Source organism: Podarcis melisellensis, assembly GCF_964234715.1.
Source record: "Podarcis melisellensis genome assembly, chromosome: 3".
Taxonomy (NCBI): Eukaryota; Metazoa; Chordata; class Lepidosauria; order Squamata; family Lacertidae; genus Podarcis; species Podarcis melisellensis.
Genome location: NC_138530.1, coordinates 97,922,264 through 97,946,649, shown reverse-complemented (window position 1 = coordinate 97,946,649; position 24,386 = coordinate 97,922,264). Strand labels below are relative to the sequence as shown.

Genomic DNA, 24,386 nt, shown 5'->3' with positions numbered 1-24,386 from the left:
CCTGATTTAGGCAATTCTTATGTTCTCAGGTTTGAACTCAAGAGCACCTCCTTAGATAGCTTACATAAATTGCAAGATGAAGATGAATTAGATTGTTGCAAAAATCATTTTTATAAGGACCTCAGCTTTGTCTAACTGATGAAAGCAATCATGGTAAAATGGATTGAAGCTAGCAATTTATAACAGAGGTAAAGTTCTTCAAAATTAAACATGTCCTGTTAGTTATTGCTTTGTTATAAGTTAAATAGAAACAAAACAGAACAAAAGCTGTTTTAAGAACCCCAGACAAATGAAAATCACTCCTTGCTGTCTGGGCAAGAGTTAAGCATCATCCATAGAGGAATCTACAAATGATATCAGATTAGTTATATCTTTACTTGAAATAATCAAGAGGAGTTTCAAAGGCTTTTAAAGATGCAGAGGGAAGAAGCAGGAGAAAGAGCTTACTGGTTGCAGAAAACTATTCTGATGTACAGGTTGAGTACTATATCTGAAAAATCAATTTTGAATGTTGAAATAATACAAATAAAAGGAACCCATTTGGATCATAGAGTGCACCTTTTAATTATGACAGCAAGAAAGCCAAGCATATCAAGGTTGGTGCTCCCTTGTGTTATTCTTAGCTAGTGAAGATAATAGGGGGAACAGACCTCTCCACTCCCCCCCACAAAAAAATCTCCTTCTTCTTCTTTTTTTAAAAAAAATCCTTTCAAATATTAAGTTACAATGCAATTCTCAACATTTTTATACAAGCAGAAGTCCCTCTGAAATCAGTGGGACATACCTCTTAGTAAATATGTGTAAGGTTGCAGCTTGAATAAATGCTGGAGAGTTCTTTCGTTCACATGTTACTTACTTTGCAATCTTTCCAAGTCAACTGGGTCAAGAGCTGCCACTGCTTCAGAGATTCTAGATGGCCTGCTGATGCCAGCCTGGTTCACTGCCCTCACACGGAATGTGTAGGAACGCCCTTCAAACAGCCCAGTCACTGGATATTTGCAGATTTTAACAGGAGCATCGTTGCACTGAACCCAGTTTTCAGTACCCACTTCACATCTGGGTTTTGGAAAGGGACAAAAAGACAAGGGGGAGAAAAAGCTTGCCAACATTTCTTAACAGCCAGCTAATAATGCCGAAGACGAGATACTTCTCTGTGACAGGACCCTACACTGCTCCAGGAACGTGTAACGAAGTGGAATGGCAAAACCATGCATAAAATTCCTCTTATGTGGTTTATTAGGGTTGTTGAAGACATGTATGTTATTTCTTGCCATACACATCCATGCTGAATGTGGAGTCTGGTCAGTGACTTTAGAAACATTGGGTGGCAAAGCAGGGTTCTGCTGTAGGTTAAGGTACTAATGGAGTGTAGTGGTAAAATACTTATAAGAGTCCATGGAGCTGACACACATTCAGATGTGATTCATCATAGCATTGTAGAGTTAGAAGAGACCACACGGGTCAACTAGTCCAATGAAGGAATATTTTGCCCAAGGTGGGGCTTGAACTACCACCCTAAGATTAAGAGTTTCATGCTGAGCTTTCCCAGATGGCTATCCCATGTATCTGCTTGTGTGACCCAGCTCAAATAAGGCTGGAACTGAGGCTGGAGACTTGGTGACAAAATCGTAAACCCCACACAGAAACAGGAGCAATAAAAGAGACCCGAATGATACTGCTCTTAATTCACCATAGCAAGTAAAAACCAGTGTTACACTCCTTAATCATTGTTTATGGGTTTGATGTGCAAAAGAAACAGCAACCCCACCAGACATATACCTGTCCACAAAATAGCCAATAACTGGAGCTTCATGGGTTGTATTGGGTGGTTTCCAAGTAACAATAACATAATCTCTGTTGGCATCGTAACATTTCACATCCATTGGTGCTCCTGGTGCCCCCATTACCAGTGCATCAGCATCTGAAACCAAGCAAAAAAATGTAGATTTAATGACATCTGAGCCATAATTCAGTTGATATTCTCAGCGGGTGCGTGTATATGAAACCCATGAGCAATGTTTCTGTTAGTTTGCTAATGTGGATATAAATTACCATATTTATGAAATGTGTTTGCGATATTTATGACTATGTTATACCTATTGCTTTGTTTCCTATTCTTGTGAATTGCTTTGAGCATTGTTTGGAAAATAAACTTGATGATGATGATTCTGGGTTTCAATTAAACTAAACCGGGGGGTGGGAGGCATAAATTTGGTGGCTTTAAAAAGAAGTTCAGCTCTAAACCTGAGGAACTGACATTGCGACAATAAGCTATGTGTCATAAATCACTCGTGCAAAAAAGGAAGAAGTGGCATTTCATGCCATGATAGATCCAGCTGTATAAAGGGATTTTATATAAAGGAAAATATGTCCCTCCAGAACATACATTGTGCGTGCATTGAGGAAAGAGTATGCAAAAAACAACGACATGGCACTACGGTTGGGCCTTAAAGAATATCCAGTTTGTGTGACCAGGCCACAACAGCCCCAGCCCTCAGGTATCATAAGGAAGGACTAAAGACTGTGATGTGCTATGGAATTAAAATTAGGCCACAACTTTATTAAACCTCCGAATGTAGGAAGACCTTGGCTTAGGCCTTGGGCGTGTATCCCTCCCAGCCCCCCAGCTGGGGAAACTGGGGCTCCTCAGGGTAAATGGGATATGGGGATGCACTGCAAGATGTATGTGTATGCAGGCAGCCTAGTCCATATCGCCACATGCAGGGTAGTTGACTTTCGGTGTATGGCCAGTGACACCCATATATATAACCCCTTTTAAGAGGCGATCCTGGAATCGTCACCACAGGGGGGTGAGTCACCACTTCACACACACCCCATAGGGAAGGAAAGGCTAAAGGATTCCACCCAAGGCCATAAACCACCAAAGTTGTGGCGATTGCTATGGGGAAGACAAAACCTGCCAATGCAGGAAAATTTCTTTCTGGTCCTTCAACAGCAACCAGTCAAAGACTGTAGCAGCGCCTGCTAAACAGGAAGAAAAAGTTAACCTGCAAACAAGAAAACATTAAACTAAGGGAGGGGAGGGTGGGTGAATCTCCAGAGCCGACTGCCTGGCTATTGTCAACTCAACCCCCTATGTAAATGGGACTGGCTCCACCTCCCAGCAATGAAAATTGACTACAGAGGCTGGGCGTGAACCTCCAAATAATAACACTGATTGGCAGACCAGCCCTTGTTTGCCAGTAAGTTCCCTGGGAACTGTAGCACTGTGTGCGATCCCCCAAAGGACACCCACAATGTAAAGTGTGAGTGCTCATTCTGGATGTTATAGCTAATCTGTTGAAATACTGGCTCTTTGAGAATATTTTCCTCTCAAGATTGTTTTATATCTTACCAATGTTGGGCTTCTTACCCAAAATGTGGATTGGCTCCCCTTTCATAACTGTCTTACTTTCAATAATGTTCACTTTTCTTTGGGAATTATTATTTTTAAAATGAAAATAAACATCTTCAACACCCACATTGCCCTGAAGCCACCTTAGTTCAGAGATTCGTTCATTGGGGAGCATGTATTAGAACAAGAATCTGACCTCCAGATCTTGTTGGACTCCAACTCCCATCAGTCTCAGTATAGCCAATACCAAGGCATGATGGGAGTTGGAGTCTGGGGGGGGGCAGGTTCCATCTCCCTGTATCAGAGCTGGCCACTATGAACATTCAACTTTCACCTTCTGCCATCTTGTCTTCTCTGAGGTAGAATTTTCCAGTATACTCTTCCATACCAAAGAGTATACTGGAGAAACAAAAGTATGGCTCCAGTGAAGGGAAAAACAAGAACAGAAAAACAGAGAGCTAGGAAGTTTTCTGAGATGACATTGGTACTTGTTTCAAAAAGAGGAAATGGTAAATCTTTGCCCTGCCCCCAGCACTAAACGGCACAGAAAATTTGTATGTAAAAAAACCCAAAAACCCACAGTATTTCTAAGGCTGGGAGTCAGAGTGAACTTCATTGGAAGTAAATTCTACTGAAATCGTTTATACTTGCAAGAAAATAAGTTTATTATCAGAGCTATTCTGTCACAGAGTATAATGCAGCGTAGCTCGCCTGCTTATAGCAGAGGATTGCTCCCGAAGTATTTAATGGAATCTAAAATGCTACACATCACAGAATTGTGCTCATTTAAAAGAAGGAATTTAAAATGGAGCCCCTTCCCCTATGGACTCATATAATCTTATTCTGACTTGCCAGGGGGAATTGTGAACGCAAATGTGAGGTCAAATAGTGACCTTCATTCTATCTTAATGTATTCCTCTCCTTTTCATTTACACATCTGATTTAGTCAACCCCTTTTTCTTTTCTCCCTCAGGCATTACAAGAATTGAATTGAATTCTCCTGTACATGCGAGCACCATGGTGTGGACACACAAGTGTTGCATCCACACTCTTGCATGATAGTCAGCCACAACAAGCATAACCCCTGAAAGGGAGTGTCTCTAAGGGACATGTTTCCTAATTTCCCATGGTGATGACATCTGGCAAAGATAGACTGTTGTGGCCTACCTCCCCCACTCCCAGTTCTGATGATCAGACATGCAAAACAAAGCAGTTACCGTATTTTTCGCTCTATAAGACGCACCAGACCACAAGACGCACCTAGTTTTTGGAGGAGGAAAACAAGAAAAAAAATATTCTGAATCTCAGAAGCCAGAACAGCAAGAGGGATCGCTGCGCAGTGAAAGCAGCAATCCCTCTTGCTGTTCTGGCTTCTGTGATAGCTGTGCAGCCTGCATTCGCTCCATAAGACGCACACACATTTCCCTTTACCTTTTAGGAGGGAAAAAGTGAGTCTTATAGAGCAAAAAATACAGTATTTGGTTCCATATACCAAATAACACCTTGCCAACAAAGGTCCGTATAGTTAAAGCTCTGGTTTTCCCAGTAGTGATGTACGGAAGTGAGAGCTGGACCATATAGAAGGCTGATTGCAGAAGAATTGATGCTTTTGAATTATGGTGCTGGAGGAGTCTCTTGAGAGTCCCATGGACTGCAAGAAGATCAAACCTCTCCATTCTTAACGAAATCAGCCCTGAGTGCTCACTGGAAGGACAGATCCTGAACCTGAGGCTCCAATACTTTGGCCACCTCATGAGAAGAGAAGGCGCCCTGGAAAAGACCCTGATGTTGGGAAAGATGGAGGGCACAAGGAGAAGGGGACGACAGAGGACGAGATGATTTGACAGTGTTCTCGAAGCTACCAGCATGAGTTTGACCAAACTGCGGGAAGCAGTGGAAGACAGGAGTGCCTGGCGTGCTCTGGTCCATGGGGTCATGAAGAGTCAGACACGACTAAACGACTAAACAACAACAGCAACAATACCAAAGAACACCATACCTCTCACAAACAGAAATGCACTGTATTCACTCACTCCTCCTTTCGAAACTAAACGCAACGTATATAAGCCTTCGTCATCCTTGTTCAGGTGGGTAAAGGACAGTGCTGCCCGGCCATCTCCAAAGAATGTTTTTGTCCACTTGGAATCTTTCACGAGCACATCTGGAACAGATTTGCACATATCATCAGGTTAGCAGTGACTGACTGACCCTGATCCTATTCTGACCTGTGCTGAATCATTTTAGGGCAAATGTATTCAGGAGAAACTTTACAGCGTATCTTTTAAAGTTCTATCTTTAAAGAACCAAACTGTCAACCTTCAAATTCATGCCACCTCCAATTATATAAAGATATGTGTATTCTATTTTTGCACTACTCAAGACTGTCCCTCAGAGACCTGGTGACTAGATGTCTCAACACTGCCATTTTAAACAAATCAGCTCACCTGGACCCCATTCCCCCCACCAAAACACCCACAAACCCCTTTGAAGCAGTGTCATGAAAACATAATCTAGAGAACGATCAAGTCAAAGTTAAGTATTTTAAGACCTATTGATTTCAACAGCAGCGAGTTAAGCACAGGCTTTGCTCTCCCACATAAATCAATGGGATTTAAATATGCTTAACTTTGGCTGGATTGCACACACCTAATCAAGAGTTATCACTCTGTGTATGCACTTTTGATCCTTTTAAATAAACTTCTCTATCCAAGGCATGTGTCAGATTAAATTGGAAGGGGGGGGGGATGACTTAAGGCCAGATTTCAGTTTAATCTGAAGTCTGCTATAAATACACACTTAATTTAAAATCTTGTGGGCATTCCTGCTGAGCAGTGAATCAAATTAAGTTTGAATTTCTCACAGGTGAGAGGTTGTGACTCAAAATTAATGTAAATTAATCAGTATGACTAGTGCAATTGATGCAATGAAATGTGTAGAATATTTTATCATGGCTAAAGAAGATCCCACCGATTCCATTTCTTACCTCTTACCTTAATAATTGATTTGGCTACTTTTAGGGCAAGGGGGTGCGTTTAGCTTCCTGAGAACTGTTCTATACAGATATAGTCTAATCAATAAGGTCTTGTGACAATGAGCACTTAAGTTCAGATCTCTGCACGAGTTGTGTCTGGAAATACACAGACAACTTTCAAAAGTCAGAATATTTTAGACTGTGCAATTAACTGTGCAATTAACACCTATGCAATTAAGTGATTGTAATGTCATTGGTGCCTTGTGCTGGGGCCAGAAGGTGGTGTTGGAGAACTCCCACATAGTAGTGTTGGGAAACTAAACTTTCATACCAAGACTACCTTGAGTGTCCCAGTTGAGGACTTCATGGCCTCCATGACAACCAGTGGCCATCTCAATATATCATTGGCTGAAAGCATGTTGTAGGTCATATCCTGTATCCATACCCTCCAACATTTCTCCAATGAAAATAGGGATGTCCTATTCCATTATTATTATTATTATTATTATTATTATTATTATTACATCCCACTCATCGGACTGGTTTGCCCCAGCCACTCTGGGCAGCTTCCAACATATACTGTATTAAAATCATGATGCCAATTTTACACCTCAAAATCAGGACATGTCGTGAATTTTCCTGTTGTATGGCAAGCCTACTTTTGCCAAGTATTTTAGAATGGAAATCCTGTAATGTTAATCAGCAGCAGAAATCTGAAATGTGTCTCTTTGTACTTCCAGAATGTGTGAACCATAAACAGGATCTGACTTAACTGATTTTTATACAAACTGCATTCCCCAGAGTTTAATAGCAAATAAACTATAGTAATTTGGTGCAAGCAGAAAATTCCCCTGGGTCCAATTAGGGGAAGTAAACTGCGGAAGTCCACCTTATCCATTCGTATAATTAATTCAGAAAAAAAAGATGAGGAGGGAAAGATTTTAATACTGAGAAAAATGAAACAACTTGTACAAGACAGTGAACGCAAACCCAGACTTATCTATGCTGAGTGTGCTAAAATCAGTACTTTTTGAAGAAAAATAATCATCAGTCCATTAGTAACGCCCTTACCCAAGAGGGCTTTTACAACTGGCTTTCTAGACTATTGCTATTAATTCAGAGTACACTGAAGATTTGCAGAGAGATGGCAGTCACTATCAACATGTCTGGTGCTCTTGAGGAATCTACCCAAGGACACCCACAGAGTACGCTTCTGACTGACATCACACAATACTATAACCCTTGAAAAATTCAAAATAAAACTGTGTTCCCAGTTGCAGTGCCCCCTCCCCTGGCAGCGACTAAAGTGAAATGGGATAAAATAACTCAAGCAGATAGCAATGTGGATTTTAAAATGGCCACAACTTTAAGGCTGCAACCACCGCCCACCTGAGAAAAAGGTGAGCGGTCATTTAAGAACAGCCACATGTTTCACCTGAAGAAAGAAAAACTTACCATCTCTGTACCACTCAGCCCGAGGTCGAAGGCGATTCAGCTCTGGTGTGATCAGCAGATCACACCTGAGGGTCAACGTTTCCCCTTCCACACCAAAGGTGACACCAAACCTCTCCAAGAACTGAACATCAAAATGGGAGAAGCAGATGTCCAGGGGCATGGGCACTGTAAGCAAAACAAGAATGAATCTAGCATGAATTATGGTAATATAGGGAGAAAAAACAAGATAGAGAGATGCATAACCCCAGCAAGACATCAAACATAGGACAGTTTAGCCTTTCCCTCAGGAGTTGATTATTTGGTGAGCTTGTTTTGGGAAGGAGTTCCACAGACCAGGAGCACTGCTTAGAACAGGGTTTCCCAAACTTGGGTCTCCAACTGTTTTTGGACTACAACTCCTATCATCCCTAGCTAGCAGGACCAGTGGTCAGGGATGATGGGAAATGCAGTCCAAAAACAGCTGGAGACCCAAGTTTGGGAAACCTTGGCTTAGAAGGCTTAGAACCTTGGCTATAGTGTGTTCTCCTTAATGGAGAGCACGTGTTGCGGTGGGAGCTAACAGGACACCCCACTGTTGCTGGGCGGGTAAAATTGAGTTGGCCACCGTTGTGATTGGGCTCCCCTTGTTGTGGGGGAGGTTTTGATGTTGCCATTTTCTGATTGACAGCTAGAAATGTTAAAACCCCTGCGCGCAGCATTGAGCTTCCTCTTTTTGCTGCACGCATCGGATTGCCCGTCCACCCTCCCTATATTTAGGGTTGTTTGGGTTGACCTTGCTATGCCTGTCATGGGGTCGTCTGCTTTGGGGGCAGGGGCCTGGTAGGAATTTTTTCCATTTGGCTGATTGGCTGGGGCCATTTGGTTTTTGCCTACTGCATAGCAAATAGTCACAACTTGTAATGTTGCGGTTAGGCATTGGTGTTAGGATTTGGTTGGTAGATGGGCATGGATTAACTCTGCCTGCCCCTCTAATGCTGCTACTGCAAGGATATTCCATTAAAGGAATCCAGGGGCTTGCCATGCTTTTGTCCGAACCCCTGACAAGGGACTAGGGCCACGCAAGAGCCCCTGGGAGCATTTGGGGAGAGGTGAGGGAAGGTCCCCTTCTCCATTTCTCTCCCCAAAATGTTCTCCCTTTCTGACTTTTGCGGTCATGCAAAATGTCAGTCTGTCCCCATGCGGGGTCAGATAGTCTAACCAATGCCTAAGCAACCACTCACATTTTTTGTATTTTAATAAAGTTGTGGCCAAAATTATGCCAAAAACCTTAAACTAAAATTATGTGTGAATTGTGTTTTATTTGGGGTTTGGATTTGGATTTGATATCCCGCTTTATCACTACCCGAAGGAGTCTCAAAGCGGCTAACATTCTCCTTTCCCTTCCTCCCCCACAACAAACACTCTGTCAGGTGAGTGGGGCTGGGAGACTTCAGAGAAGTGTGACTGGCCCAAGGTCACCCAACAGCTGCATGTGGAGGAGCGGAGATGCGAACCCGGTTCACCAGATTACGAGACTACCGCTCTTAACCACTATACCACTTGGGGACCTCGACATGCAACAGCCCCAGCAGATGTTATTTGGCACCCACAAGAAGTCCTCTCCTAACAGTGCAAAGAGCTCGTTGAGATTGAGGTGTTTCTTAGATATGCAGGCTCCAGGCTGTTCAGAGTTTTATAGGTTAAAACTGCCATCTTAAATTGTGCCCAACAGCAGACTTGAAGCAAAATTTATTATGATTCTGGGGAAATGTATTACGGAAACTCCTGACACCCATACGACTACATCAAATTACTAAGTGGACTTACAGGTAATAGGAAGGACTCCAGCAGGATAAGGCTCCTCATCGCCTCTGAACCCTGAAAGAAAGGGACAAACAGTTCTGACATGAGCAACTTAAGCATCGTTGTGGGTATTTCTCTTTGGACTGTCTCTGTAGCTTACTTACTCCTCACGACGACAGCAGCATTGGTGGATGCCTGACCATGCACATTTGTCGCCACGGCGGTGTAGGTAGCGGTGTCATCATAGTGAGCTCTAAAAAAGGTCAGAGGGAAAGATGCATACAAGATCACAGTACTTACAAAACCTTTTTACTACTGCCAGAGATTGCCAGAGGAGGGAGAACTGGCTCAGCCCCTTTTCCACAGACACTTCCTGTTTCAACTCACAAGGCAAAATGAGACACACCACCCCTGTGCGTGTCTATCAGAGAAATAGAGTGGGGGTGGCTCTGCACACTTTTGGTATTGGACCCACCCAATGTGGGTTCCAGTACCGCCCACCACTGGGATATGGTCCCCAAAAGCTTTTCCACAAAGGGATGCTGCCCTCAGGTTGAAAAACAACCCCCCACCCCTGAAATACAGGTTCAGGTTCAAAACAGCAGCAAGAAGTCTGATATTGCTCATTTAGCAGAAACAAGACTTTCTACTTCCACAGATGAATTTGACCCAAGTAATGCCATAAAGTGTTCTCAAAGCTACCAGCATGAGTTTGACCAAACTGCTGGAGGCAGTGGAAGACAGGAGTGCCTGGCGTGCTCTGGTCCATGGGGTCACAAAGAGTCGGACACGACTAAACAACAACAACAATGCCATAAGGATGAGCACAGAAGGAATCAAACTCTTCGGAACATGTTTTAAATTTGAACTTCCACTGCAATAGGTTTGTGATACACTTGAGAATATGTGCTTGGATGCTTCTGTGTAAAATCCAGATATATCCTAACATGTTCACTAGACAAATTTCCTCCTAAGTGTCAGGAGACCACATTCTGAACGCCTGTGCCTTTAAAGATGAAGTTTCAGATTTCCTCTCCAAAGATCATATTGAGATTAGATAGATATATTATAGATAAGGAAAGGTGAAAAAAGAGGATATAACTATCGCTTTCACATTTGCTTCTGATATGACAGATGATAACCGACACAGAGAGTTGGGATGCCCGGTTAGCTTTTGTGGTGTGAAGTGGACCTTTTCGCAAAAGAAACAATTTCACAGCCTTGCTTTGCATGAAGAGAAGGGAGAGGAGGCAACGAGGAGGAAAAATAAAGTGACGATCTGCAATCAGAGCACTTCCTTTGGTCTATGACATCACTGAAAGGTGAAATGTTCATTACTTCATTTTGATAACTCGCTAATGAATGACAGTAAACTCTGGAATCACTTTACAGTAGTCATATCTAAGGGTTGTAGCTCCTCCTAGAGGCAGATCATTGCTCATGCATTGCAAAAACTAGAGGCGAATCAGTGGAATTTAATAGTCACAGAGACTTGAAAATTGTGTGTTATATTGCAAAAAATGAATTATAGTCATTAGCAAAAAACAAACCAAAAGAAAAACAAGACTGTACTGTGGATACAATGGATACTATTTATTTTATTATCCTACTTTTCTTTCTAAGGGAACTCAAAGCAGCTAATCTAAAATGAAATTTCTGCTCACTTCTGATAAACGTCTATGCCTTCAAATAATTTTTGAAAGGGCAAACTATACTCAGAATTGTTTCTGGACTTCTGTAAAGTTGAAATGAACAGCCAAAATTCAGTACCTATAGATTGGATCAAAAGGTGCCTGATAACAGTCTATTTCTGAAGAGTGAAGGGAAGCCTTTTTACTGTTGCTGTCACCACTAGATCCCTATCTTCATCATCACCAGTAGATCCTTATCTATATTTTGCACACCTGTGGAAAATCTCTGTGGAAATAGCAACCGCCTTGCTAATAAAGGAAACACAGATCATGCACTGACTGTACCTAGACAACAAGGTTGTTGATGCTGTCTTCGCATGACAAATAGTAAAGAAATGTGAGTTATCTTTTATGAGCACAACTTTGTTGGGAAAATATTTACTGACAGTTCCTATTTGGGCATTAGCACTTTGCCTGAGAGGTTAGCAAATGGAAGGGAAGGTGAATCGTACCCAGGTTCGATGAGGCCCTAAGCTACTGGAGGTAATGGGGCCCTTTATATGTCCAGCTGTCCTTTGTCAGCAACAAACTGTCATTGTTTTTTGTGTTGAAAATATGCTATATGCGGCGCCCATTACTTATATCATAGGAGCCTACACAACACTGTTACTGTACATAGGTTTTGTTTTATTTTATTTGTTTTTTATCTTATATTTTGGAAATGTACACCCAGTTTTTCCCCTTTAATTTTTTTTTGGGGGGGGCAAGAGAGTGGGGCCCTAAGTTATAGCTTGTTTAGCTTATACGTAAATCTGGCACTGATTGTACCCTCGTATTCATTTGCCTGGTCCTCAAACATGAGGCCTCCTCCAATGAGGAGCAAAGGAGCAGGACCCCTCCCCCATCTGATCTCTACATTGCCAATGATTCTGAGGAACCAATGAGTTGGGACCTCCCTCCACCAGGATTAGAGGACCCCACACCAGCTGTCTGGGTTCCTGGCCAGCTCCCTCATCTCCCCAGGCGGGTTCATCTGGGTGGCAGCAGTTCATGAGGAACTGGGGTCTTAAGCAGTCAATGAAGGTATTGCCACAGTAGATGATACAGCAGAAACCACAGAATAATATGCAGGGGAGATCTGAAATCGATTAATTTTATGAATTCAAAGGTAGAGGATATGAAATCATACTTCAGGAATGGGGAACTTATATCCTCCATAGTGTATTGGACTATAACTCCCATCATCCATGATGGTCATTCTAGTTGGAGCTGATGGGAACAGGAGTACAACAACCAAGCCTCATCTTACTGTTAGGCAGAGTGATATTGCCACTTCTGGTCTGTGGCTTGGAGTGTCATGAAAGGGCAGTAAACGACTAGTTATTCAAATTTTTTGGTTGTATTTTGATTCCCAGGGAAGGAGAGTTGTCCTTACGAGATGTTTTGCCTCAGGTACCAAAATAATTTGACCAGCTTTTGGTACTACATATACTGAGTACACTTGGTACTGGGCACCATTTGCTCTTTTGCCTCAGGCAGAAGAAAAATCTTGCACAGTCACAGGTTCTTCATATCTGGATAAATGCTACGCATAAGTGAAATCTCACATATGGTGCACAATTTAATAAATTGGGATCTCAGCTGCTGATTTCAATAGGAAGTAGAAACACTGACCAATTGAGAAGCCATTTTGTTTTGCTGCTTGTTGCAGGAAAAGGAATATGAAAGGCCACAGTATATGAAAATAAACGCTGCAACACCTGGCTGTTGAAACAAACACACACACAGAGTGAGCTAATGGATCCAAAATGGGGGGGGCGACGGGACTAGATTATGGTGCAGATGTCAGAGTCTTCTGAGACAGGCAAATGGACAGATGGAAGAGTGTCCAATTGCAACTTTTCAAAAAATGGTAGGGTGATGCCACATCTTTGGCTCTTCAAGAATTTTTCCACTGGAGCCAAGGAGCACCCAGTATATTCATAGGAATAAATGTCACACTTGCATCAGAAGGAAAAGTTCACTGCATAAGCTTCAGAGAACCACTAAGATGGCAGCCAAGAAATTCCTAAGCTGCTTGAAGTGGCCAAGTATCGGATGACTAGAAGCTCAGCATATTGGCATGAACAGCTGAGAAGAATACTGAAATAGGCGGAGAATCTTAGCTGTTCTATAGCTCCACCACCACCCAAAAATGACACTAGAGATGTCTGCAACTTTCCATGATATATCTTCAAATCTTAATAAGACTTCATCTCCTCTGGACTACTTTGCAAAAAATGTAAACAGATTCAAGATCAGTCCATGAATCGCCTTCATAACTATGGTCTTCATTCACCAATTATGTAGGGTTGTTATTTTTCCCCAAAAATCCCAAAGGTTTTAAATCAGGCATGGCCAAACTTGGCCCTCCAGATGTTTTGGAACTACAATTCACATCATCCCTGACCACTGGTCCTGTTAGCTAGGGATGATGGGAGTTTTAGTCCCAAAACATCTGGAAATCCATGATCAGTTTTTCTTTTCTTTTTTGTCCAGGACAAGAATGATAGACAGTAAGCTTCACCTGAATGCAAATGCCTGGCTTTCTGAAAGATGGAGTGGGTTAAACTGTGGAATAAAATTTGTGGCTGGACATCATAATTCAAGAGTATACATGAATACTAGTGAGTACAAACTGCATTGTGCAAAGCACAGATACACACCTTGATGCAACACTAAAAAATTCATTCTCCTTCCATTCCAAAGATTGTTAATGAATATCAAGAGGGAACGCCCAAAGCACTCCTTTCAGCTTTTTCTGATCTCGGGCTTATTTTTCTTGGCTGTCACCAAATATTCCCCCTTTCTGTAATATGGGGATTATAAGGGCTGATGTCCAAATTACTACATCGCAAAAGACTTGGGAAGGGGCATTAAATATCAGCTGTAGAAGAAGTTGCTGTAGGTGCCTTTCTGGGTGCAACAGTATGACTCTGTTAATTAATTCAATTAATTACGTACCATAATCTGCAAGAAGCAGCAGTCTGGAGTGATATTTAAGAGTTTTATTCTAGAAATGTGGATGCCCAGATTCAGATGCCCCTTTGGCAATGAAGGTCGCTGAATGAACCAGTCACACTCTGAGCCTAACCAGCTTCAATGGGTTGTTGTGAGGATAAAAATGGATAAAAAAGAACATTGTACAGCACCTTGAGCTCACTGTAGAAAAGGAGGGGCAAGTAAATGAATGTAAAAAAGAAAAAAGAAACATATGCACATAGTTAATGATGTATTACTAATTATGTGGTGGACACATAATTCAACGAATATTTAGTTAAATATGTTAAGTTAAATTAATGGGGGGGGGGGACTTGCAAATACCAGATAGGCTTAGGATTTATATATGTAGTTTGTGATGATTCAATATGTTGAATACTGAATTGGTTAGAAAGAAAGATGTTAAGGATTAAGTAAACTTTATAAGAATACTGAATTGGAAAACCGTTAAAATGATATCCATTGAAACCCAACCATGGGGATATGAGGAAGTCACTTAACAATGTTAATTAGATTAAGGCTCAAAAAGGTTATGATTTATGGTTGTTTATTTGTTTATGTCTTTGTTTATCTGTTTGTCTGCTTAAATATTTGTGAAAAAAACAATAAAAACATTTCAAAAAAAAACCAAGCATCATCCAGTCCAACCCCCCCCCCCCTGCAATTCAGGAATCTTTTTGCCCAATGTAGGATTTGAACCCATGGACCTGTGATCAAGAATCTCATTCTCTACCAATTGAGCTATCGGATTTGGTTTCAGTGGGCGGTTTTATTAGGGTGTGTGTAAGACAGAGGAAAATGGGCGTGGAAAGAGAACAAAAGCCCTCAGAAAACCATAAAAGAAAGAGAGCGCCTCCACCGGACAGCACAGTTGCTCATTGGTACCCATTAATTTATCCCAGCTAATTATATAAAGTAATAAGTAATGAGCACACCTGAATATATATATATATTCAGCAAGTTTCTTAGTGATTCATTAGCGCAGCATCTTTTCCATTAGCACCACCAAATGCATCCACTCCCTGCTCCTCAATCTCTTCTTCATCCAAGCAAACAAGCATAGGCACCAAAAACATCCAATCTCAAGACATGTCCAAATTCACACAAGCACACCTTCAATCACACAAATATAGAGACACTTAGAAGAAGACCCTTTCAGCCAAATGCATCTAGACTTCATTCACTGGCTTTTCCAGGGATTATTGTCCTTTCCAGGTGCAAACTAAGTGTGATGGGATTCGCACCTTTAGCCTTTGCTTATAAACCACTGGCATGGAGAGAGGGTATATCCAGACTGGAACTATGGTATGAGGAGAGGGCTTTAATCCATGGTCCAGCTTGGAATCAAAGGGTGAAAGCCTTCTCTCCCCATGTCACAGCCCCGGGCTGGCTACCCCTCCCACCACAGTGTGGTGTAGTTGTTAAGAGCAGTAGTCTCCTAATCTGGGGAACCGGGTTTGCGTCTCCGCTCCTCCACATGCAGCTGCTGGGTGACCTTGGGCCAGTCACACTTCTTTGAAGTCTCTCAGCCCCACTCACCTCACAGAGTGTTTGTTGTGGGGGAGGAAGGGAAAGGAGAATGTTAGCCGCTTTGAGACTCCTTAAAGGGAGTGAAAGGTGGTATATCAAATCCAAACTCTTCTTCTTCTTCTTTACACAAGAGCTTAAAGACATAAATGCCATCACATCTACAATTTGACCCCAAGACGCCTAAGAAGTCAGAAGAAATTATAACATGGAAAGATACTGGGGAGAGGGAGAAATCATCTCCCTGAATGGAAAAGGACAGAAGACCATCACCCGTTCTAGAAAAAGATACAAACATTAAATCAGGCAGATTCCAAGCTGTTATTAGACAGGTTTCTGCCTAATTTCTAGGAGAGAAAAAATAACATTCCCCCCCCCCCCATCCTTCCTATGGAAAGTGGATATGAGACAATGAAGCATTAGCCTTTGCTTGTATTTCCCATGATCATAAAAGTCAATTTTAGCTTCTTCTTCTTCTTCTTCTTTTGGCTTCTTTAGCATTCTCTTTCCTTAAATTGGCTTATGGCTACTTAAACTCCAGCCAGCATTTGCTGCTGACCGCCAAAGACAGCAGTCTGATCGATTTGTAATTATCTGACTGGCCAAACAATCATTTGTGTTGTCTGTTTACGGCAGGTTTTTCCCTGCACTTGGTAGAATTGAGGATTTGTTTCATCAATTTCCATTAGATCAGGGGCAAGAAACGTAAGAGCCACAAATTTATCTGGTTATTTTGCAGCCTGTTTTGCTCTGGAGTTCAAATGGTGCTGCCACCAGCCTGAGTCAATACTTCCAAAAGTTGTGCTACAGTATTCAGACAGCCATTCCTGTATTCATCTCCCTCCTTCACAAGGCTCTGCCTGAAGCAAGTCTCCACCTGGGCTCACACACACCCACAAGAAAATATTTTGCCCGCTTTTCTTTGAAACAACTAACTACAGGTAAGTCATGGTCCAAGCAGACTGTGAACTTTACAGTGCCTACCAATGCAATAGACTCCCTCCCTTCTTAGTCTAAGAGGTCTAAGAGGACCAATGGTTTGTGTAACATATTAGAAGGTTCTGATTATCTTCTTTCTCCCCTATGATCATAGTGGCCATACCCTCCCAAGTGATGCAGCCCAAATCCAGGACACCATCTTCCGGGTCCGAAATCCCATGTGAATCACATGACCTGCGCAAGATGATGGACCCAGAAAAACTGCCGTGCAAGATCACGGACCTGGAAAACATACTTTCTTGGAGTGAGATATTGGCCCAAATTTGGGCAAGACCAAATAGCCGCCATGCTATCGTGGGGGGAAACAAAATGTCAATTTCTTTCCAGGCCAGTTGACAGGTATGCCATATGTTTGATGCTCAATGCACATGTAGATATGCACACATAGAGCTCATCCACATGGGGGATTCAAGCCCTATCAGGATTCTTCTCATGTACAGTCCCTGCACGTTCACCAATCACATAAGTAGCCAAGGTTTAGGTTGCAAAGGGCGTGGGGCTGCCACGCACAGTCCATGTTTTCTGAATCCATGGGGTGGTCATCTGACTCCCCCTATAGTTGCTGTGGCATAGTACGCTATATTTATAGAGGTCGTTTATTCACATAAACGTACTTCCCCAAAAAAGAAGAAGAATATATCCTTACCGGTTTATATCCAAGACATGCACCCCATATTTGCTTTCGATTGTGTACTTCCCAGGCTCACTTGCAGGAGTAATCAGTTCTTCATTTTTATACCTAACACATGAAAAGAGGACAGATCGCACCAATAAACAAATTGCAACAGTAAGTAAGGAGCAATTCGATGGCATTTAGGACATAACAACGGTAAGAACACCAGCTGTTTGCCCTGTTTCAATGACCTTCTGCCAGTATATAGAACGTATGGTGTAGGGGAAATGTACAAACTATGGGTATTGAACATAGATGTCCATAATCTCATTTAGTTAGGCTCACTGCTCAATCCAGCTACGATGGCTAAGCACACAGGAAGACAGGATTTCTGTCACTTTAAAGGCTGCATAACAGAGAATCTCACTAAGTCCAGCTCCCCTAGAAACTTTATAAGCTATCCTGCAATCATTCCTTTTTCTGCACACTTATTAAAGGCACAGGAGAACTTCTTAAGCAAATAGTCATGCTAATAGTCACATGGGAGACTGCATGTGATTATTGCACCATTGAATTACAGCCATCATGCAGTAAGCTTCCTTACGGTGCAATAACACATCCTATTTCTCCCTGAAACATCTGGAAGAGCATGACTAACTGTGTGCCTCCCTGTTTGGCTTTATGCTAGCATCTGTCTTTCTCCATCACCAGCCCTTACCAAATCTGTCTTTAGAATGGCAGGGAAAGGAGGAGGACAGTAACTCATTGGTAGAGCATCTGTGTTGCATGCATAAGGCCTCAGGTTTAGCTCCAAGAGCTGATAGAGAAGATTTCTGCTGAAATCCTGGAGCTTCCACAAGTCAGTATAGACAATACTGGTAGACCAATTGTCTTAGTGTAAGACAGCTTACTATGATCCTATAACAGGTGGCATTGGGTAAAAGGAACCATTCACATACATATCAACTGGCAGGTTAGCAACCCTGGACAGTGGGGAGGCAACATTTTAGCTACTGTGAAACACAGTGGAAATACATTACTTATACATCCCTAATACTGCTCACAGACCTAATTACTTCATATAAAGTTGAAGATAGACATAATATTAAGCCACAGGCAGGTCATGACTAAAATAATGAAACAGAAAATAGGTTTCTCAGGAAACAGATGGTTACAAAAGAGAAATCAAGGCACTCAGTTAACAAAATGGAGGTTAGACTACAGGCACATTCAGGCATGTGGATACGCTGCCAATGCCTCTTCACTCTTTGACTTATCACTGGATGATTATGAGCTGAATACATGAACGTCCTCAGATGAAAAGAGATCCAAGATTGTATTATGTGAAAATTCCACAGTGTTTGATCTGTGAAGGCTGTTTCACACATGTACATTATCATGTCTGAGCTGTCAATGAGCATGCATGTGCAGACTCACTGAGAGTGATTCACAGTTACTTCTTGTTAAGATGTGCATCTCTTGAGGGAACCCTAGACAACTCACTTGCAGCTTACAGAAGGTTTAGAAGAAGGCTGGGGGAGAAGCTACAGCAGCATCTACTGGTATATTGGCAGTGGATTGGCAAGGATTCCTAGCTTCCAACTGCTTGACAATGGCAGCAACACAATGACTCCCCCGTTCCCAAATTCTACTGTGGAAATGGGAGAGAGCTTCAGATGTGTAGCCAGTTCTGGTACTTGAAAATGTCTTGAGCTCAGAATTATTTGAATTAAAGTGTATGTCTTCTGCACCAGGTTCCAGTTTGTGGACCTTAAGAGTTTTAGTATAACCCCCCCCCCTAAAAATAAAAAGATTCCACAAGCCTAAAGTCTGCCCACCCTCATTTAGATTACTACAATGATCGCCTTGCTCCACTGCTCCCTGCCCCACCTCTCACGCCAGTCATTCCAGTTGATTCACATTTTCGTAGCATTTAACTCTTATTGTAAAGCAATAATGGTAGTCCTAGGCTGCTATGCTGCTCCATTAAAATCAGCAGGAGTTTTAAACTTGTAGAGCGGTGTGCTCCAAAATAGCTACTGTGTGTATGTCTGCAGTACAAAGGGCCTTCGGTTCCTTTAACTGCAATGTCAACAGCACCCATCCAGCATGTCTTTGAGGATTACAAAGCATTTTTAACATAGCCATTATGTATGTGACACTTAATAGCTGAGCTGAAGCTCCCAAATGAGTAAAGCCTCACGCCATTTTGAGATTCCTGGAAAGGGGTCAAAGCCTTACCATTGTACAACAGGAGTGGGAAATCCCTGGACAGTGAAGTAAAGCCTGACAGACATCTTCTCCCAGACAGTGTGAGACCGGAGCCGCACCAAAATTTCAGGGGCCCGGCTGATATTCTCTTCAACGGTATACCTTTCCAAAGCCATCTTCTCTTCTACCTGCAGTGCAAGAGGGGAAACAAATTAAATAAATAGGAAGAGGGGAGAACTAGGCAGTCCGGAGGCTCTTAGCAAGGAAGGAGCTTGAGCACGCCCACAAACTAAGGAAGGGACAAAGACCCTCCTACAGTACCATCCTCTGTATGGCAATTCTGTCCAGTTGTTCTCTGGCAAGGAGCCTGGCTGTGCGCATCTCCTCCTCCAAAGCAGACAAGCTGGTGACAAACCGGATCCTTCTCTGTTCGCTCCAGTGCTGAGACTTTTGCTCCTGAACCCTGCATGACCAGAGGAGGGGTGGGGGGAAACGGCATGAGAAGAACCCAGCATCAAAGCCTCCACTTTGTTACTGAAACTCTACAGCAGGCAAATAAAGGCTATGAAGTTTCATTAGTGGCATTAAGGAGATGCAGATTCTGTACTCTGAACTATTTCCCTTCCCATGATAATGCAAGAATCACAGATGCACAAGCATTCCAGCATCTTCTTCTTCCTCGTCTTCCTTTGCTGTGAGTGGCTCACCTAATTAGATCTAATTAGACCTTAATTGGTGCTGGGCTGGAGTGGCTCCACCAATGTCACTGAGACATTTCTTTATGTGGGCCTTAGCTGAACCTTTCCACACAACCTAAGATGGTTGAAAGGGTTCTGGCAAAAGAGTAGGGTCATGGTGGCATAACCCACTCACATTTAATATACCGTGTAATGCAATTACACTTGCACCCCTCCTTTCCTTTGAAGAGCATGTACATTTGCAGTAAAACACACACCTCAACCACAGGGCTCAAGAGTAACCAGTGAGCTAAGTACGGATTTGAACCTGGGTCTTTCCAGTTCTAACCACTGCACTCACACCAGCTCTCAGATAAAGGATGGATTAACCATTAAGCAAAATAATCATGTGCTTAGGGCTTCAAGGGAAGGGGGGCACACCACAGAAATGTTGCATTGCTGGGATTACCATGGACCATATGGCGCAGTTGAACCAGGTTCCACAAAAAAGGTTCCCACAATAAATGGGAATACACACACACACACACACACACACAGTGGTACCTCGGGTTAAGTACTTAATTCATTCTGGAGATCCGTTCTTAACCGGAAACTGTTCTTAACCTGAAGCACCACTTTAACTAATGGGACCTCCTGCTGCCGCCACGCCTCCAGAGCATGATTTCTGTTCTCATCCTGAAGCAAAGTTCTTAACCCGAGGTACTATTTCTGGGTTAGCGGAGTCTGTAACCTGAAGCATATGTAACCTGAAGCATATGTAACCTGAGGTACCACTGTACACAATTATAAGCATAATAAATACAAATCAAGTGGAAGTATACAAAAAGAAACATCTTTTTCCATCTTACTGTAGGTTTCATTTCATTTCAAAAAATAAAATTTTATTCTACAGTTTATTAGTGCCTATATTTTGAATTAGATGTATATGGCGGCACAAAACTTTTGGAAATGCCTCTCAAGGTCTTAATCTGGTTCTGTCTCAGATCCTTGGTGGCGGGTGCCCAATCACACAGGTCACTTAACACGTGTATAGTGTACAGCCCCTTGAGACCTGCTCACACATTATACTGAGGGCATCTAGAGCATATACCTGCGGCCACTCTCATACTTTCCCCACCATGCCCTCAGTTGCCCTAGTTTCAAATGTTGAGTGGAAAAAAGGATTTCAAGGAGGCCACTGCCAAGGATGGTTCTCCAATAATATGTCCTTCAAGCTGTTTTTCAGCCTTCAAACATGAGTGGAGTGCTTTTAAGAATGACACAGAGTGTCCTGTGACTTCCATCATATCTGCCAAATTGCTCATACACATTGTTTTGCTTAGTTCTGCTTCCGAAAGTGGAGGGGGGAGAAGACAAGTTGATAATGCAGTTAGCAACACTGCTGAAAGATAATCAAGCCCTGCTGAAGTCCATCGGACTTCCTTCCTAGTAGCCTTGTGTAGGATTGCACTTTAAATGTGGGTTGTTATTGGTAATTGTATTGTTGTCAGACTTTATTGCTGTTTATGGAGTTCCCTTGTGAGGTCATGGTCCTAAAAGGAGATCTAAAAGTATCTTAAATAAGTCCATGGATTTTGTACAAAGAAGTGCTCTTTTATTTCTTTGGCCTTCATTGACCCTTAGCCAATAGCTGTCAAAAACACTCATGTCATTACTTTAGGCCTTGAAAAAGCCCAGTTACTTTGCCCAGTTACAGAGAATGAGGTCATTGCTAGCAAGCCTCAGTCCCTTTAACTGAATCTGAAGCAAGCCAGGGCAGGGGCAGGAGGCCTCTGAATACCAGCCGATGCAGATCACAAGTGGGGAGAGTTGTGTTTCTCTTAGGTCCTGCTTATGAGCTCCTCATTTGCTTGGCCACTGTGAAAATGGGGTGCTGAACTACATGAGACTATGGTCCAGCTGACCTCTTCTTAGATTCATATGTTGAAACTGGGCTGAGGGTGGGTGCTTGGAGAGATAATAAAATGGGATTTGAGCAGCCCATCTTAGACTTTTGTTATTTTTCTGCCTGAACAGTTTTATATACCCAAGTAGATGTGCCATGGGAGATCCAACACCACAATCTCCCGTGGTCATTTTTTAAAAAAATAAATGCATCCTAAAGTGGGGGGGGGGGGATAAAGCAATACCAGGCCATGGTCCTACAGGAGGTCTTAATCTTTAATCCAGGAAGCATATTGAATTTCCCTCCCATAAGAACCAAGAGGAGGGAAACTGAAAAAGGATGGAAAATGAGTTAACACCAGAACCATTGGGGTAAAAGTTGTCTTTTCTTCCCACCTTCAGCTTCCACCATGGGTGGCGTTCTCTCTCATCCCTAACATAAGATTATTCTCCCCATTGTTCATCTTTTTTAAAATCACTGATCGGACTCCTGTGGTGTGGTTGCCCCAAGAATAGACAACTAGTTTGTTAATATGGCATTGGTAGGTCAAATCCTATGGGTACTTCCATCCCTTCTCCATTGGGGCCGCTGATTCGAAGGTGGGAAGTACCTATCTGATGCAGCCTCTCTGTGTGATCTAAAGCATTCCAATTCTAATGCATCATGAGAGCTGATCACAGCAGAGTAGCACAATAATGGCAACCGTTCTGCAAAGGTGTAATATGCAATCACGTACTGGGGTTTTTTACATTCTGCATCCAACGCTGGACTTACTTAGAAATTAAGTAAACCCACTGAAATTAATGAAGTTGCCTAACTTCCTTCCATTAATTTCACTGGGTCTGTTCTGAGTAGCCACATAGTTGGAAACCACCCTTAATCCCTTGCAGCAGAATAGACTACATCTTCAAATTTAGATTTATTATTTAAACCAGATCAGCATTCCTATTCCACCCGCTGTGATGTCAAGGGGCTGCCAACAGGTCACTTGGGGACCCTTAACTTGTCTGAAAGGAAGAGGGATTGCAATCTCTCTATAACTCTACCTTTCATGACATGCCATGTCCATGTCCCTGGGGAGTATTTGTTGTGCAATACGTCAGTGGCCGTACAGCCACTCACACAAAACAGGAACAGGGCTGTCAGCATATTTATTACAGGAGTACATCTCTCGGCTGAAACTGAGATGTCACCTTAAGCTCCCCCAATGATAAATAGGAAGGGAGGAAGATAACTATATTATGAGTAAGTTGCCCAAACATATAGTTTTGGCCTTTAGCAAGAACTTAGTACAGTTGCTTACACTCCACACACACACACACACACACACACACACACACACACACTTCAGTGCAGATTCATACTTAATCCAATTTTTAAAGTCTATTTTCAGTACGGGCATATGTCAGCTATGAGATTTATGAGACACTCAATGCTTCAGTATTCCAGGCCTAATAAATTAATGAGGAGCCCAGGACACTACAAGCATCTTGTCATGTTGACAGTTCTGCCAACGAAACTGCTCCTCATGGGTGTTTCAGGAGGTTTTGAGAGTTCTTAACGTAGGAAATAATTTCCTTTCCTGTTTGAGGACTTCAGTGGGGAAGTAGGGAGGATGCTGTAGTCGGCCATTATAAATATGCCCCAAGGCACATTTACTGATGTGCCTGACAAAACACAATTCTTGGGTGCCAGAGACCCAAAGGCAACACATATGAAAATTGAAAGGAAAACTAGGAACTCCCTGTCAATGATCTGGATTGGAATCTCAAATCAAAACGAGAACTTCACCCTTCCTTGCTACTGCAGCTCTTGGCCATGTAAACATTTCTCTTCTATACCTATCTTCCCTTCTGCTGGTCCTCTCATATTCCTCCTGTTGCCCTTCTCCTCCTTATTCATTTGGATCAATTTTTTCCTCCTCCAACACTCCCCTCTTATCTTGCCCTTTCTCCTGGTCTTCTGCCTTCTCAGACTCTGGTTCCTTCTCCTCCCCTTTACCTATTTCCTTCTGCTTCTCCACCTCTCTCTGTGGTAGGGCTAGGCAAACTTTTTTGGGGCCCACAAGCAAAAGCTGGCAAAGCAACCAATGAATTTTTTTTAAAAAAATAATCTTTGAACATTAGGCTAGTCTCTACACAAACACACACATGCAGCCTTCTCTATCCTCCATCCAAGGAAGAAAAGAGTTGGACACAATGAAGGCAAAATACTCAAAGG

The 24,386-nt window shown here is 42.5% G+C and overlaps 1 protein-coding gene across 1 annotated transcript in view; it reads right to left on the bottom strand.

Moving 5' to 3' along the window:
- The window catches only part of MYOM2 (myomesin 2), an 81,973-nt gene that overhangs the window by 43,438 nt on the left and 14,149 nt on the right, over positions 1 to 24,386 (bottom strand). The window contains exons 4-12 of the mRNA XM_081906699.1: positions 19,905 to 20,046; positions 19,614 to 19,771; positions 17,406 to 17,498; positions 9,728 to 9,816; positions 9,588 to 9,638; positions 7,782 to 7,946; positions 5,355 to 5,516; positions 1,780 to 1,921; positions 853 to 1,056 (exon numbers count right to left, since the gene is read on the bottom strand). Coding sequence (XP_081762825.1) covers positions 853 to 1,056; positions 1,780 to 1,921; positions 5,355 to 5,516; positions 7,782 to 7,946; positions 9,588 to 9,638; positions 9,728 to 9,816; positions 17,406 to 17,498; positions 19,614 to 19,771; positions 19,905 to 20,046 — 1,206 coding nt within the window. The remainder of the gene's footprint in view (positions 1 to 852; positions 1,057 to 1,779; positions 1,922 to 5,354; positions 5,517 to 7,781; positions 7,947 to 9,587; positions 9,639 to 9,727; positions 9,817 to 17,405; positions 17,499 to 19,613; positions 19,772 to 19,904; positions 20,047 to 24,386) is intronic.